This window comes from Dendrobates tinctorius, unplaced genomic scaffold, assembly GCF_039654945.1.
Source record: "Dendrobates tinctorius isolate UK_male_01 unplaced genomic scaffold, ASM3965494v1 ptg000309l, whole genome shotgun sequence".
In the NCBI taxonomy this organism is placed as follows: Eukaryota; Metazoa; Chordata; class Amphibia; order Anura; family Dendrobatidae; genus Dendrobates; species Dendrobates tinctorius.
The window spans coordinates 3,921,916-3,937,850 of record NW_027361976.1 but is presented as its reverse complement, the minus strand read 5'-3'; the positions used below and the strand labels follow the sequence as shown (position 1 = coordinate 3,937,850).

At 42.9% G+C, this 15,935-nt stretch overlaps 1 protein-coding gene across 10 annotated transcripts in view; it reads right to left on the bottom strand.

Annotated features, from left to right (window-relative positions):
• KIAA1210 (KIAA1210 ortholog) overlaps positions 1-15,935 on the bottom strand; it is a 238,566-nt gene that overhangs the window by 17,004 nt on the left and 205,627 nt on the right. For all 10 annotated transcript variants that reach the window (XM_073560975.1, XM_073560980.1, XM_073560979.1 and 7 more), the window contains 5 exons: positions 15,456-15,665; positions 13,534-13,593; positions 10,620-10,707; positions 5,811-7,295; positions 4,627-4,727 (listed from right to left, as the gene is read on the bottom strand). In XM_073560975.1, coding sequence (XP_073417076.1) covers positions 4,627-4,727; positions 5,811-7,295; positions 10,620-10,707; positions 13,534-13,593; positions 15,456-15,665 — 1,944 coding nt within the window. The remainder of the gene's footprint in view (positions 1-4,626; positions 4,728-5,810; positions 7,296-10,619; positions 10,708-13,533; positions 13,594-15,455; positions 15,666-15,935) is intronic.

Sequence of the window (15,935 nt, the reverse complement as noted above, 5' to 3'; positions counted from 1 at the left end):
CGAGATTTTTTACCAGATCTGTCAACCCTGGGGAACCCCAGATGTGGACCTAATGGCATGCCATCTCAATACCAAGGTCTCTAATTTCATGGCCAGGACACACGACCCGCGGTCGCTTGGAGCGGATAACCTGGTCCAGGACTGGTCCCAATTCCAACTCCTGTACATTTTTCCACCCCTCCCCCTGATCTCCAGGGTCGTGAGGAAGATCAAACAAGAGGGAGTTCCAACCATCCTCATCGCGCCAGATTGGCCCAGACGTACATGGTACGCCGACATCGTTCAACTTACAGCAGATGCCCCCTGACGTCTACCCGACCGTCACGACCTTCCGTCTCAAGGTCCGTTCTACCATCAGAATTCAGGCGCTCTCAATTTGACGGCATGGCCCTTGAAACATGGATTCTAACCCAGGCAGGGTTTTCACCGGAAATCATTGCGACCATGCTCAGGGCAAGGAAGCCAGCCTCCGCCAAGATTTATTATCGTACCTGGAAAGCTTTCTTTTCCTGGTGCGAATCTCATGGACAAGTCCCACTCCCTTACTCCCTCCCAAAGGTACTAGGTTTTCTTCAATCCGGCCTAGACGCCAAGCTATCCCTAGGCTCGCTTAAGAGTCAGGTGTCAGCGCTTTCAGTCCTTTTTCAAAGGCGCATTGCTACCAAACCGCAAGTAAGGACTTTCCTCCAGGGAGTTTCCCGATTGGTTCCTCCCTACAAACGTCGGCTGGAAACGTGGGACCTCAATCTGGTACTGACAGCATTGCAGGCACCACCCTTCGAACCCCTTAAAGAAGTTCCACTCTGCATTCTGTCACAGAAAGTAGTTATTCTAGTGGCAATCATCTCGTTACGCAGAGTGTCGGAATTGTCAGCACTTTCATGCAGACGGCCTTTCCTAGCCTTTCACCAGGACAAGGTGGTTCTCCGTACAGTACCATCCTTCCTTCTGAAGGTTGTGTCCAACTTCAACCTCAATGAGGAAATCTCACTGCCATCCCTTTGCCCGGTTCCAGTTCATAGAGTGGAGAAGGCTCTGCATACGCTTGACCTCGTCAGAGCATTGCGGATTTACGTGTCCAGAACTGCACCCTTCCGGAAGTCTGATTCCCTCTTCATTCTTCCGGAAGGCGGTTGCAAGGGACTGCTGGCTTCCAAGGCTACCCTTGCCAGGTGGATCAAGTCCACCATACATGAGGCCTACCGACTTAACAGTTCCCCTCTTCCGGCCGGTATCACGGCACACTCTACACGGGCAGTAGGGGCCTCCTGGGCCATTCGGCACCAGACTTCGGCACAACAAGTGTGTAAGGCGGCCACTTAGACTAGCCTACACACGTTTACGAAACACTACAGTGTTCTTACCCAGTCCTCAGCGGATGCGAGCCTGGGTAGATGGGTTCTGCAGGCGGCAGTGCCCCAAGTTTAGGGGCCTGCTAGCACAATATTCGTCCATTGCTTCCCACCCAGGGACTGCTTTGGGACGTCCCATGGTTCTGTGTCCCCCAATGAGGCGACAGAGTAAAGGAGATTTTTGTGTACTCACCGTAAAATCTCTTTCTCTTAGCCTCTAATTGGGGGACACAGCTCCCACCCTGTTGCCCTTACGGGCCGTTGTTACGGCTGAGTTCTCATATTGTTTTTTTGAGCTTTTACATAGTAGCTTTCTTACAGGCAGGGTTATGTTGTTATTGTTCCGTTCCTCCTAATGCTTTTGCACAAAACTGGAGAAGGCCGACGCCGTCCAGGGGTGTATTCTGCAGAGGAGGAGCCATAGTTAATCTTTTTCAGATTATGCATAGTGTCGCCTCCTAGTGGACAGCAGCATAACACCCATGGTTCTGTGTCCCCCAATTAGAGGCCAAGAGAAAGAGATTTTACGGTGAGTACACAAAAATCTCCTTTTTTGACAATTTTGTCACCCCACCTGCAGTTTGTTTGGATATAAATAAACAAAAAACTGCTCTACTCATCCTCCCCGGATTTAGCGCTTTGTTTCTGCCACTGCACCCAGTGTCTGTTATTGTCTGCAGTGCCCCCTTCATATCAACATGCACTTCAGCCAATAACTGATCTACGCCAAAGCTGATGATATGAACCACTCCCAGCCAGAGATGTTGAGCTGAGTAAATGGCTGCTGACGTAACGTCGGAACTGGAGTCAATAACAGACGCCAGAAGCACCAGTGGAGATTCAGGGTTGGACCCAAGAATGGTGAGAAAAGTACACTTTTATTTATTTATTTTTTAAGAAAATAAAACAGACTGCAGCCGGGGATAGTGTTTTTCCGGAAACAGAAAATCCCTTTAACACATCGATTCATATTTATGAAGACTCTGCAACCTATTTTCTCATTAATGCAATTGTGCAAAAAAACAAATTAGTGCTTTAGCATTGCACTGAAAGGGTCACATTTATTAACATTTTCTGGCACTGGAGTGAAGTCACCCTGGGGTGTTGTCGTTGACTGTTGTGTCCCTTGTGAGGGATAAGAGAATGTAATTTGTAGTGATGACATGCTAGGCAATAGTAATGACATGGCTTAGGCCTCTTTCACACTTCAGTCTTTTGACGTCAGTCGAAATCTGCCCTTTTTTGAAAAAACGGGTCTTTTTTTTTTAGGGGAATTCTTTTTTTCAATCTCAAATGAAATATTATAAGGGTTCTCAAGTCAAATCATATATATATATATATATATATATATATATATATATATATATATATATATATATATATATATATATATATATATATTCCTTAAAAATGATACTTTATTGTTTAAAAACCACAAATGTGGTATACACCAGAAAAAAAAAGTGACTAGAAATGAAGAAAATGAAATAAGTGTTCAAACAAAGCCCATACTGAGGTGACACCTTGGAATCCCTCATATGAGACTGAGCTGTATCCTGCCTGTCCGCGGAGGTTGGCACCCTAGGGGGGAACGTTATGGCGCCCCCGCTCAACGATGGCTGTCCCTAGGGGCCCTATTAAACCCTACCGCCACTAGTGGTCCCTTCTACCCGATACAAATAAGGGAACCCCTACTTCTAGACAGAGACCAAACTGCTCTATAGAGGACCCTGTGCCCCAGAGAAAGAGGTTAAAAATAAATAGAACACATATGGCATTCGGTGGTCAAATTTGAGCAAAGACACAGTTATGAATAGTGCCTCAATCTTATGTATAGGATATATTAGTATATGAAAAGGGCACTGACTCTAATAAGTCATAACCCACAAGACAGCCAAAGGCTGTATCCCATTGCTGTGAATATACAAAAAACGCAGAACTGCCACAGCGATACTTATCTGCATTTTCTGCCACCTGCCAATAAACAGTTAAAGCCTCAGCTAGATAAAACACATATGGCATTCGGTGGTCAAATTTGAACAGCAGACATCATCATGGGAAACAGTAATTGTGAATAGTGCCTCAATCTCATGTAAAAGATATATTGATATATGAAAAAGGCACTGACTCTAATAAGTCATAACCCACAAAACGGCCAGAAGATGTATCCCATTGCTATATATATATATATATACACACAAGAAACGCAGAACTGCCACAGTGATACTCATCTGCATTTTCTGCCACCTGCCTACAACCAGTTAACGCCTCAACGCGTTTCGCCTTATTAGGCTCATCAGGAGGCCCGATGCTGCGATATCTAGTGTCCCATAAAGGTGCAAATAGCTCTTTTTTTCCTCATAGACTTGCATTAGGGACGGATTGCGACGGATGGCCGTCTGTTTCATCCGTCATTTGACGGATCCGTCGGAATTTCAGCGTCCGTGTCTGGACACAACAGACATAGTAACTTTTTTTTGTCTGCGTTGAAAAGACGGATGGTGACGGATCCGTCGCCGTCCGTTGTCTGATAGAATGGAGCTCTCTCTCTCCAGAGTCCTATTCCTTTAAATTCCAAAAGCTGCAGCTTCAATGGATCCGTCAAAAAAAATGGATCCGATGCATCAGTTTTTTCACACTGACGGGTTTTTACTGACGATAAAAGACTGAAGTGTGAAAGAGGCCTTAACATGTCCACTTTAATGGCCTTAAAAGCGTGGTGACATGACTGCTTATGATTACACCTAAGTGTACAGGGCGCAAGGCCATCATAAGAGTCATCCTTATACTCCAACTAAAGGTACCTACTACTTCAGGTGTGAAACATGGGTGGCCAATAGTGTTCTTCTGAGTTCTTAGAGGATGGTGAGGCCATAGTCATGGCATCAGGAGGGATGACAATTGATGGCATTTTCAGGGGAATTGTTAGGGACATGGAGTGTATGTAGGGCAGTTGAGCATGAAATGACTTTCCATGTAAGGTGACATTGTAGAAGCATTGATGTCAGTGACATAATTAGATATGTATCTCCTGTAAGGACTGAGAACAGGTCAAGACCTGCCAGGTAGTGACATCACAAACTGGTTCAGTCCCTATAAATTAATCTTGAGGAGGTCAACACCAACTTCATAAATGGGATTGGCCACAGATATGATGAATCTCAATTAGTGCACCAGTGCATGTGTGAGATGACATCATACAAGCGATGATGTCAAAAGATGCAAAATAAAATGCATTTTGGCATTCTACAACAAGACATCTTGAATTCCCTACCTCAACTTTCTCATTTTCGACTGTGCTACTCTGCTCTCTGGCAAGTGGATGCTCCTGAAACCCTTTTTGTTTCAACTTTGCCATTGTAATCCATGCAGGTTCTAAAAAAAAAAAATAATGATTATATATTCATTTTTATTTTATACATGAAGTGTAGAGGACTGTATACTAACTCAGACAAATTATAAATATTCCCCAATAACTGAACCCTCAGTATAAACTATGATAATCCCATATTATCAGAATACTAATGATAGAACTAGCATCCTTCTCATGACATCACTAACCAAACCAGACTTGTAGAGTCAAGGTACAATAAAGTCTATAGAGATAAATCAGATTGTGTTTACCCTTTTCTGAAAAACTTCATAAATAGCAATAAAGGTCTTATAAGTTACTACACTCTATTTTATACCCTTCTATATATATAATTGCCTTAAATTGTCCGTCATCCACTTCTGTCTGGATATCCCCGAATCCCACAATCCACCGCGCCACACCGGAAGTACGCCGACCGCCATTTTGGAACACCCAAGTGATGCTGCTCAGATCCAGGATGCAGCTGCGATCCCGAACGCCGCTGGGATCCGAGCCGCCGCTGCGATCCCGGCCGCCGCTCGGATCCTGGCGGCCGCTCGGATCCCAGCCGCCGATCGCAACCCTGCTGCCGCTCGGATCCAGGCCGCCGCTCGGATCACGAGGCTGTGAAAGGGGTGTAACGAGGGGGTATAATGAGAGGGGTGTAATGAAGGGGGTATAATGAGAGGGTGCAATGAGGGGGGAGTAATGAGAGGGATGCCGCCACCGGACGTCCGCCAGGACCCACCACCTGACTACACGCGCCGGATCCCGCCGCTGCCTGCCCACCCACCTCCGTGCAGTCACAGCCGGCAGGAAAGACCGCGGCTTGAGGCCTGTGCTGGAGACTGGGTGCGACCACCCTCTGGTGGCGCCGCACACCATCTCCAGCACAGGCCGCAAAACACAGTCTTTCCTGCCGGTTGTTACTGCACGGAAGTGGGTGGGCCGCCACCCGGAAGTGGGTGGGCCGCCACCCCCAGCACCACAAAGCTGCCCCCATCGTGATGTTACTGCCCTCCCGATGCGATAGCATCGGACACACATCTAGTTTTAATATAAACATTTTGTATACAGTGCAGTTAATTTAATGGTTAAAGAAGTACCTGAGTTTTCTTGTGGTGAAGAATCTTCTGCTTTTGATTTTGCCTGAATTTTAATTTCTGTAGTGGCTTTTTCTTCATTAGTGGGAGAGATTTTTGTAATTTGTGCACAGTCTGTGTTAACTTGTGTCTTTTTAGGACTTTGCATGTTTCTCTCTGAGAGTAAGGATGAATTATCCCCAGAAGATATGCCTTGTTTGGAAGACACTTCTTGATGGTCTTCACTATACTTTATAGAAGAAGAAGTTCGTCTAAGCCTGATACCAAAGTGAGCAGAAGATTCCTCTTTGTTTTTTTGAACATTATTCTTCTTACTATTTTGTACTACAGACTCATCTACACCATCAAAAGATTCAGACTTGTCAATATTGACTACCATATTCTTGATGAAGGGACTATCTTTGATACTAGATCCACTTGGAAGTGCTCTTTGCCATGCTGGGGTTACAGTAAACCTTACCGGTTTGGCAGATCCTTTAACATTACTCTCAGGATTTTGCTCTGCTGCTTTTATTACTTTGACTATTTCTGTGGAAGTTTCACTTTTTGAAAGAAGACCAATATCAGGCACAATTGTGGAGACATCTGTGTAGCCAGAGTCATTGGCATTTATTATTGTAGTTGGTGCTTTGCTATCATTTACACCACCAATATCTGACTGTTCATCGTTACTTTCAGTATTACTCATATCAAAGGTTTTTGGTTCTTCTTTGGAAGGTGAGTACTCGATCTTACTCTCATTAGTTTCAACCAGTTGATCAGACACTTCTAGGAGAAGTTCTGCATTTTGTAATATTGTACCAGGATGCTCTTCATCATTAGTTTCATACGAATCAACATATTCAAGAGGAACCTGAACCACTTGAACTTCCTCATTCTTTATCATGGGAGTGACTGGTTCTAGGGACAATACGCAGTCTTGTAAGGACTCCCCTTCAACCAAGTCACTTTTTATCACATTTAATAAATCTTTTTCTATACTTGGTAAGACTTTGCCAAGCCCATTGCATTCTTTATCTATTATTTCACTCACTGCAGCGGCTTCGGCTTTTTCTAAATTTGGCTGGTAATTTCCTAATGCACCACAAACCAGGCCTTGGCTGGTGTTTAAATTGGGATTTTCTATTTGAACAATGTTACTTTCAGGAGATTTAACATGATTGAGTTCAGAAGGTTTAACCATATCTATAATCTCATTATTTTCATGGCTAGGATGGAAATCACAAGTTTGTGATGATGTAATAACTTCATCCCTTTTTGAATCCTCTGCAGATGCATCGATCTTATTTTCTATAGACATGCGACTTCCATCCACATCAGTTTCACTACATACTTCTTCAGTCTGAAATGACAATATCTGGTCCTCAAGCAGAGAGGCTTCCAAAAGCAAATGTGCATTGGAATTTTTGGAATTCATATGCGATATATCCGTTTGAAGTTCGCAAACAGACTCAATTGTATCTTCATTTGGTTTTTGCAGTAGAGCATCTAAAATAACAAAAATGAAATAAAAATGGTTAGGATAGTTAGGTTTTCATTAATCATTTAGGACAAGACAATTACTAGGAGCCTGTCTACCTCCCAAACTACATCTCTGGTAGTTGGGCTTGCCCTCCTCAACTGCGGATCACAATAAGCCACTGGGCTCCAGAACATACGCTGGTCATCCCAACAAGCTCCCATTAGTATTATAGACCAAACAATGGGAACCTGCCATACCAGCATACATCCCCCCCACAAACCGGTACTACAGTGTCAAGATCTGTACTTTGCGTAACCTTCCTTCCAATTAACAGGTAGACATGACAAAAGGTTGGAATACACTTACCTGACCATTTTAAACGCCACCCCTTCTTCCAATCATGCCCCTGGCATTTTCTAGCCATTTTAGTTCTACCTTCTACTTCAAACCTTTTAATACACCCTGGTGCCGGTGACCATGCAGTCACTGCCATTTTACCTCAGGTAAGCAGCTTCAACTTCATACACTGTGCACTGCTCTGACAATCAGTATATCCACAAACCTCTGGTCATTAACTGAGACACTCTAGTGACCACCATATTGTATTTTCTGGCTGTTTTCAGTTTGCCAGTTAACTCAAGTTGTGCAGATTCTTCTGGAAATCTGTTGATCTTCATATGAGCGCACACAATTTTGATGCATAAACTGTAGTTGAAGTAATGAAAATTTTTCATCAATCTAATTACCGTATATACTCGAGTATAAGCCGAGATTTTTAGCCCATTTTTTAAGGCCGAAAGTGCCCCTCTCGGCTTATACTCGAGTCATATACCGGGGGTCGGCGGGGGAGGGGGGAGTGTGGGTGTCAGAGATCATACTCACCCCCTCCTGGCGTGGTCTCTGCAGCCCCCCTGCTTATTCCAAGGTCTCGGCGCTCCAGCTCTTCCTGCATTCAGCGGTCACATGGTACCGCTCATTAAAGTCATAAATATGTGCACATTCATGACTTTAATGAGGGGTACCACATGACCGCTGAAACCTGGAAAAGCTGTGGTTCCGAGACCATGGAAGAAGCAGGGGGGCTGCAGAAACAGTGCGCCAGGAGAGGGAGAGTATGACAGGGGAGGACGGGGAGCAGTGCAATATTCACCTGTCCCCGTTCCACTGCTGCACGCCGCTCTGTCCTCCGCGTCTTCTGACTGTGACTTTCAGGTCAGAGGGCACGATGACGTAGTCAGTGTGCGCCCTCTGCTGAATGTCACTGCAGAGATCTGGGAGCCAGAGCGGCGATAGAACGGGGACAGGTGAATATCGCCAGTGCTGGGGGCCTGAGCCATTGGCGACAACGGCACCTGGCCCACATAGCGCACCGGTATCCCCGCCTTCTCAGGACACCGGCACCTGTCTGCCAGCGATGAAAGGAGAATGTCTTTTTTTTTTTTTTTTTTTTAATTGCAGCTGCAGCGGCAATATATGGGCCGTATTTATCTATGGAGCATCTTCTTGGGCCACCATTAACCCTTGTGCAGCATTTTATGGGGGGTATTCATCTATGGAGCATCTTCTTGGGCCACCATTAAACCCTTGTGCAGCATTTTATGGGGGGTATTTTATCTATGGAGCATCTTCTTGGGCCACCATTAACCCATGTGCAGCATTTTATGGGGGGGTATTTTATCTATGGAGCATCTTCTTGGGCCACCATTAACACTTGTGCAACACCACCCTCGGCTTATACTCAAGTCAATAAGTTTTCCCAGTTTTTTGTGGCAAAATTAGGGGTCTCGGCTTATACTCAGACCGGAATCGCAGCATGTTCATTATTTCTGCGTAATCGCGGCGATTCCACAGCCATAGGATTGCATTGGCACGCTCACTTTATGCATGTGGCTATGCCCACCATGCGTAAAGTCAGCGTATCATGTGCAGATATTACCCAGGGTCTGGAGGAGAGGAGAGTCTCCTCCATGCCCTGGGTACCATATCCCTGTACAAAATAGAATTAAAAAAAAAAAAAAGAAAAAAAAAAAGGGATATACTCACCTTCTGGCGGCCCCCGGAGTCCTTCCTGCCTCTCATAAACGCTGCCGACACGCGATCGCTACGTCAAAGGTCCTTCGCACAAAGCACGCCTGGGAACGGAACTTGCCGGCAGCGTCGCTGAGGACTCCAAGGGCCGTCGGCAGGTAAGAATAACCATATTTTTTTTTATTTTTAACATTCTTTTACTATTGATGCTGCATAGGCAGCATCAATAGTAAAAAGTTGGTGACACTTGTCAAGTACTATGCTTGACAAGTGTAACCAACCTGTCAATCACCTTTCCAAGCGATGCTTCAAATTACTTGGAAAGCGCAAGCATTCCACAAGCTAAAAGCGCTTGCAAAATGCTTGTGTTTTGCGGGAAACCGCATGCAAATTCTGCATGCGTTTCACCCGTGGCAGGGAGTTGCAGAAATGCTGCCGATATTTCCGCAGCATTTCTGCAATGTGGGCACATAGCCTTACAGCCAGGACTTGCCGCTGTCATTTAGCTAGTTTAGCGCGAATGTCCTTACTTCCACCTATCGGCACGCCAGTAACGTGCTCCCGGGTCGCTGACGGGTTGTCATAACAGCCGGGAGTCAGGTGATGACCCCCATGAATGTCATCATGGAACTCCCTTGAAACTCTGCCTGTGGCCAGGCTTCAAAGGAGACTGTGATTTCTGCTATATGCAGAGAAGCCGAAGCATCGCAGCATATAACACAAGTGAATGGATGATCGCATCTTCAAGCCCCCCAAGGGAACTAACAAAATCAGTAAAAATAAAAAATAAAGTTTTTTTTTTTAAAATATGAAAATAAAAAAAATGAAAAGTTCAAATCTAGTTCAAAGTCTGATCTATCAAAATTTAAAAAAAACAAGCAGTTAACCCGATCTGTAAACACCATAAACTGAAAAATTTCAAGAACGCCAAAATTACATTTCACAAAAAATGCTGTAACAAGCGATAAAGTCCATCCATCTCAAAATTGTACTAATAAAAAAACGTCGTCTTGCCCCGCACAAAATAAGCTAACATGTAGCTCTATCACATGGAAAATAATGTTACAGATCTCAGAAAATGGTGACAACTCCCCCAATTTTTTTTTTTGCAAACTTTAGACTTTTTTCACCATTAAAATAATAAAAAACTGGACAAATTTGGTATCGCCATAATTGTATTGATGAGAAGAATCATATTGCACTGTCCTTTTTACCAGAAAATATACACCATAAAAACAAATCCCAAGAAAAATTACTCAAAAGTCAACAAAAAATAAATAGAAAAAAAATTGCATGAGGTTTCAAGGCTAATAGACAAATACCTTCTATGTTTTTGACTTCTTCACTTGGTGCTTCATGCTCAAACATTTTTTCTGAGTCCAGGATCTTGACTGGTTGTTGCTCTTCCATCTTTAAAAAGAAAGATTAAAATGTACAGTTTAACCCCTTTACTACCAAGGGTGGTTTGCACGTTAACTCCTGGGCCAATTTTTACAATTCTGACCACTGTCTCTTTATGAGGTCATAACTCAGGAACGCTTCAACGGATCTAGGCGATTCTGACAATGTTTTCTCGTGACATATTGTACTTCATGTTAGTGGTAAAATTTCATTCATATAACTTGCGTTTATTTGTGAGAAAAACGGAAATTTGGTGAAAATTTTGAAAATTTCGCAATTTTCCAACTTTAAATTTTTATGCTCTTAAATCACAGAGCTATGGCACTCAAAAAACTTAATAAGTAACATTTCCCACATGTTTACTTTACATCAGCACAATTTGGGAACCAAAATTTTTTTTGTTAGGAAGTTATAAGGGTTAAAAGTTGACCAGCGATTTCTCATTTTTACAACACCATTTTATTTTTAGGGACCACATCACATTTGAAGTCACTTTGAGGGGTCTATATGATAGAAAATACCAAAAAGTGACACCATTCTAAAAACTGCACCGCTCACGGTGCTCAAAACCAGATTCAAGAAGTTTATTAATGCTTCAGGTGCTTCACAGGAATTTTTTGAATGTTTAAAAAAAAAAATGAACATTTAACTTTTTTTCACAAAAAAAATTATTCAGGTTCAATTTTTTTATTTTACCAAGGGTAACAGGAGAAATTGGACTGGAAAAGTTATTGTGCAATTTGTTCTGAGTATGCCAATACCTGATATGTGAGGGGGAACCACTGTTTGGGTGCATGGCAGAGCTCGGAAGGGAAGGAGCGCCGTTTGACTTTTTCACTGCAAAATTGGCTGGAATTCAGATCGGATGCCATGTCAAGTTTGGAGAGCTCCTGATGTGCCTAAACAGTGGAAACCCCCAAAAGGGACCCCATTTTGGAAACTAGACCCCCCCAAGGAACTTATCTAGATATGTGGTGAGCGCTTTGAAGCCCAAAGGCTTCACAGAAGTTTATAACGTACAGCCGTACAATTAAAAAATCATATTTTTTCCACAAAAATGATCTTTTCACCCCCAATTGTTATTTTCCCAAGAGTAACAGGACCCCAAAAGTTATTGTGCAATTTGTCCTGAGTACGCCGATACCCCATATGTGGGGGGTAAACCACTATTTGGGCGCATGGCAGAGCTTGGAAGGGAAGCAACGCCATTTGACTTTTTTGGCTGGAATTGAGATCGGACACCATGTCGTGTTTGGAAAGCCCCTGATGTGCCAAAACAGTGGAAACCCACCAATTCTAACTCCAACCCTAACCCCAACACACCCCTAGCCCTAACCCTAACTGGAAAATGGAAATAAATACTTTTTATTTTATCATTTTTCCCTAACTAAGGGGGTGATAACGGGGGGTTTGATTTACCATTTATGGTGGGTTTTTATTTTTGGCAGCTGTCGCACGCTAAAAGACGCTTTTTATTGTAAAAATAGTTTATGCATCAACACATATTGAGAGCTATAATTTTTCCATATTTTGACCCACTGAGTCATGTGAGGGAATGAGTTGACGTTTTTATTGGTACCATTTTCGGGCACGTGACATTTTTTGATCGCTTTGTATTCTGAATGAACAAAAACCAGCGTTTCATGAATTTCTTTTGGGGGGTGCGTTTACACCGTTCCGCGTGGGGTAAAATTGATAAAGCGGTTTTAGTCTTCGGGTCAGTATGGTTACAGCGATACCTCATTTATGTCGTTTTTTTTATGTTTTGTCGGTTTTATGCAATGAAAACAATTTTATATAAAAAATAATTATTTTTGCCTCGCATTATTCTGCGAGCTATAACTTTTTAATTTTTTCGCTGAGGCTGTATTGTGGCTCGTTTTTTGCGGGACAAGATGACGTTTTCAGCGGTACCATGGATATTTATATCCGTCTTTTTGATCGCGCGTTATTGCACTTTTTGTTAGGCGGTATGATGACAAAGCTTTATTTTTTGCTTTGTTTTTTATTTTTATCTTTTAAGGGTGAATAAAGGGGTTAACTAGTGGGACAGTTTTATAGGGCGGGTCGTTACCAAATATGTGTACTTTTATGTTTTTTTATTTTATTTAGTAGGGAATATTTTTTTTTTAATTTATTTAGCGATTTTTTATACATTTTTACACTTTTTTTTAACTTTATTACAATGTCCCAGGGGGGACATAACTGTCATGTGACAGATCGCTGATCTGTCACATCACAGATTGCTGTGACAGGGATCTGTCACAGGCAGTGCTGCAGGCTTCCTCATGCCGGCGCTTTGCAGGCATGAGGAAGCCGCCTCCCTGCAGGCCCCTGGATTCAGGGACCTGCAGGGAAGGAGACTCCCGCCACAGCGCTGCACATCGCACTGCTGTGGGGATCTCAGGGAAGCACGGAGGGAGACCTCTCCCTCCTGATGCTTCCCTAAACCCCGGTACGCTGCGAACGTGTTTGATCACAGTGTGCCAGGGGTTAACGTGTCGGGGGCGGTCCGTGACCGCCCCTGACACATAGTGTCGGGTGTCAGCTGTGATAATCAGCTGACACCCGGCCGCGATCAGCTGCGCTCCCCCCGTGAGCACAGCTGTCCGCGCTAGACGTACTATTCCGTCCATGGGAATTAGGTCCTAGGTCACATGGACAGAATAGTACGTCTAATGTAGGAAAGGGGTTAATCACATAAGATTTATCGTGTATGGGAAACAGGACATCTGCAATCTACAGTCCAAAAATACTGTTTTAGTTGTCATAATGAACTTTTTTAGACCTACTATTTTCTGCGCATGGTATTTAAAGGTGTATAATTTTGCATACCATGTTATAGTTCTCTTCTTCCTTTTTCATTACTGCTGGAGTGTTGGTTTCTTCAGTATACTGCGAAAAAAAGTGAAAAATACTTATTTAAATTATCTGAAACTTTCCAGGACCACCACCCCTCTTGGGACTGGGTCACTGGAGCAAATTGCAATACTTGAAGCAGCCCATTGATTAAAGTTAATGAAGGAAAGCAATCCTGTTTTGTTTTTTTAACCTTTATTGAACCCCTCCAGTTTTGTGTAGTATTTGGACCTCTGCACAGAAAAAAATAGAACTCTTACTTCTAAAAGAAAGTCTATATAAACTGTGTTCCAAATTATTATGCAAAAAGAGTTTAGGAGTGATAAGGTTAGAATTTTTTTGTTTGTCATTTAAACTCATTGATGGTGATGTGTGTCAGGGCTCTTTATATCACTGAAAGCAATTGCAGATACCTGTGCAAATTAGTTTGGCAGGTGTGTCCAAACAAAGGCAAGACTACTTAAGAAGGCTGTTCCACATTATTAAGCAGCCTACATTTTTTGCCAAAATGGGAAAGAAAAAGGATGTGTCGGCTGCTGAGAAGCAACAAATTGTGGAGTATTTAGGTCAAGGCATGACTACAATCAACATTGCCAAGACACTTCATCGTGATCATCGCACAATCAAGAAGTATGTAGCTGATTCCCAGCACACACGTGTGCGTGCTGATAAGGAAAAATTGAGAACTCTTTCCAACAGGCAATTGTGTCAGGTTAAAAGAGCAGCTGCAAAAATGCATTGTCATAGCAGCAGACAAGATTTTGAAGCTGCTGGTGCCTCCAATGTCCCCCGAACAACAAGATGCAGGTTCCTTCAGAGGTTTGCAGCTGTGCGTAAGCCATCCTGTCGACCACCTCTATCCACTGCACACAAGCAGAAAGGCTCCAGTGGGCCAAACGATACATGAAGACTGACTTCCAAACTGTTTTGTTCATCGATGAGTGCCGTGCAACGCTCGATGGTCCAGATGGATGGAGTGGAGGATGGATGGTTGATGGACACCCCATGAAAACACGGCTAAGGCGCCAACAAGGAGGAAGTGGGGTAATGTTTTGGGCTGGAATCATGGGGAGAGAGATTGTTGCCCCCTTTAGGATCCCTGAAGGGGTAAAGATTAACTCAATAATCTATGTGGAGTTTCTAAAACAGCACTTCCTGCCATGGTTCAAGAGGAAGAACCGTGCTTTCCGCAGCAAGATCATTTTCATGCATGATAATGCACCGTCTCATGCTGCAAATAACACATCTGCATCTCTGGCTGCTATGGGCATAAAGGAGGACAAACTTATGGTGTGGCCACCATCTTCCCCTGACCTCAACCCCATTGAGAACCTCTGGAGCATCATCAAAAGGAGTGTCTATGATGGCGGGAGGCGGTTCACATCTAAGCAACAGCTCTGGGAGGGTATTCTGTCCACATGCAAAACAATTGAAGCACAAACCATCCAAAAACTGACAAATTCAATGGACGAGAGAGTTCAGAAGCTTCTTTCGAACAAGGGGTCCTATGTGCAAATGTAACATCACCTAGAATAAAGTTTTGACTTGAAAACGGTTTGATTTCATTTTGTAATAAGCTGATAATGCTTACAATTTCACAATTGACCATTTTTTTTGTTCAAAATAAAAAGGTTGAAAACTCTGCTGTGCATAATAATTTGGAACATGCATTTTGAGTGTTTCTTATTTTTAAAAATATACTGTTTTCATAGGCAGTTTGTTAAAAAACATTGCAATTATACTAGAATATTAGATGACTGGAAAATAACAATGACTGCAATTCATATTGGTAATTTAGAGAAAATATGAGGAAATATTTTTTGCATAATAATTTGGAACACAGTGTAGAGAAGTTACATTTTGAAAAAAACAAAGTTTTGCTATAAATTTTTTTTTACCTGTGTTGGTTTCCCACTCATGTTTGGTGCTCTCCTTTTCTTTGGCTTAACTAAAATCTTGTGTTTTGCTGCAGAATTATCCAGGCAGGACACAGAACTCGCTGGAGATGTGAAATCTGCTAGAGGGAAATGGCTGACGGAAGAGGTAGGGCACAAACGGACATTGGAGTGCAATGGACTGGTGGGACGTGAAGACAATTCAGAGAATTCCTACATGTAGAATATTTAAAAAAAGCTAGTTACTGGGTAAACTCATACCACTAGAAGCCTACATATTAATAGAAGGAAGATTATACAAGTATAAATAAAAAAGTTAAAAATTACAAAAAACCTACAAAGGAATGAAGATGAAAATGCAGTATTTTGTGTGTCTGGGAGGTAATGCATAAATTGCATGGCCCTCTATGCAGAAATAGCAGTGGGGGGGGAACTTTCTTTTGCACATAGCTGCTTCCCGATCTAAAGTGTGCTAATCTGTAT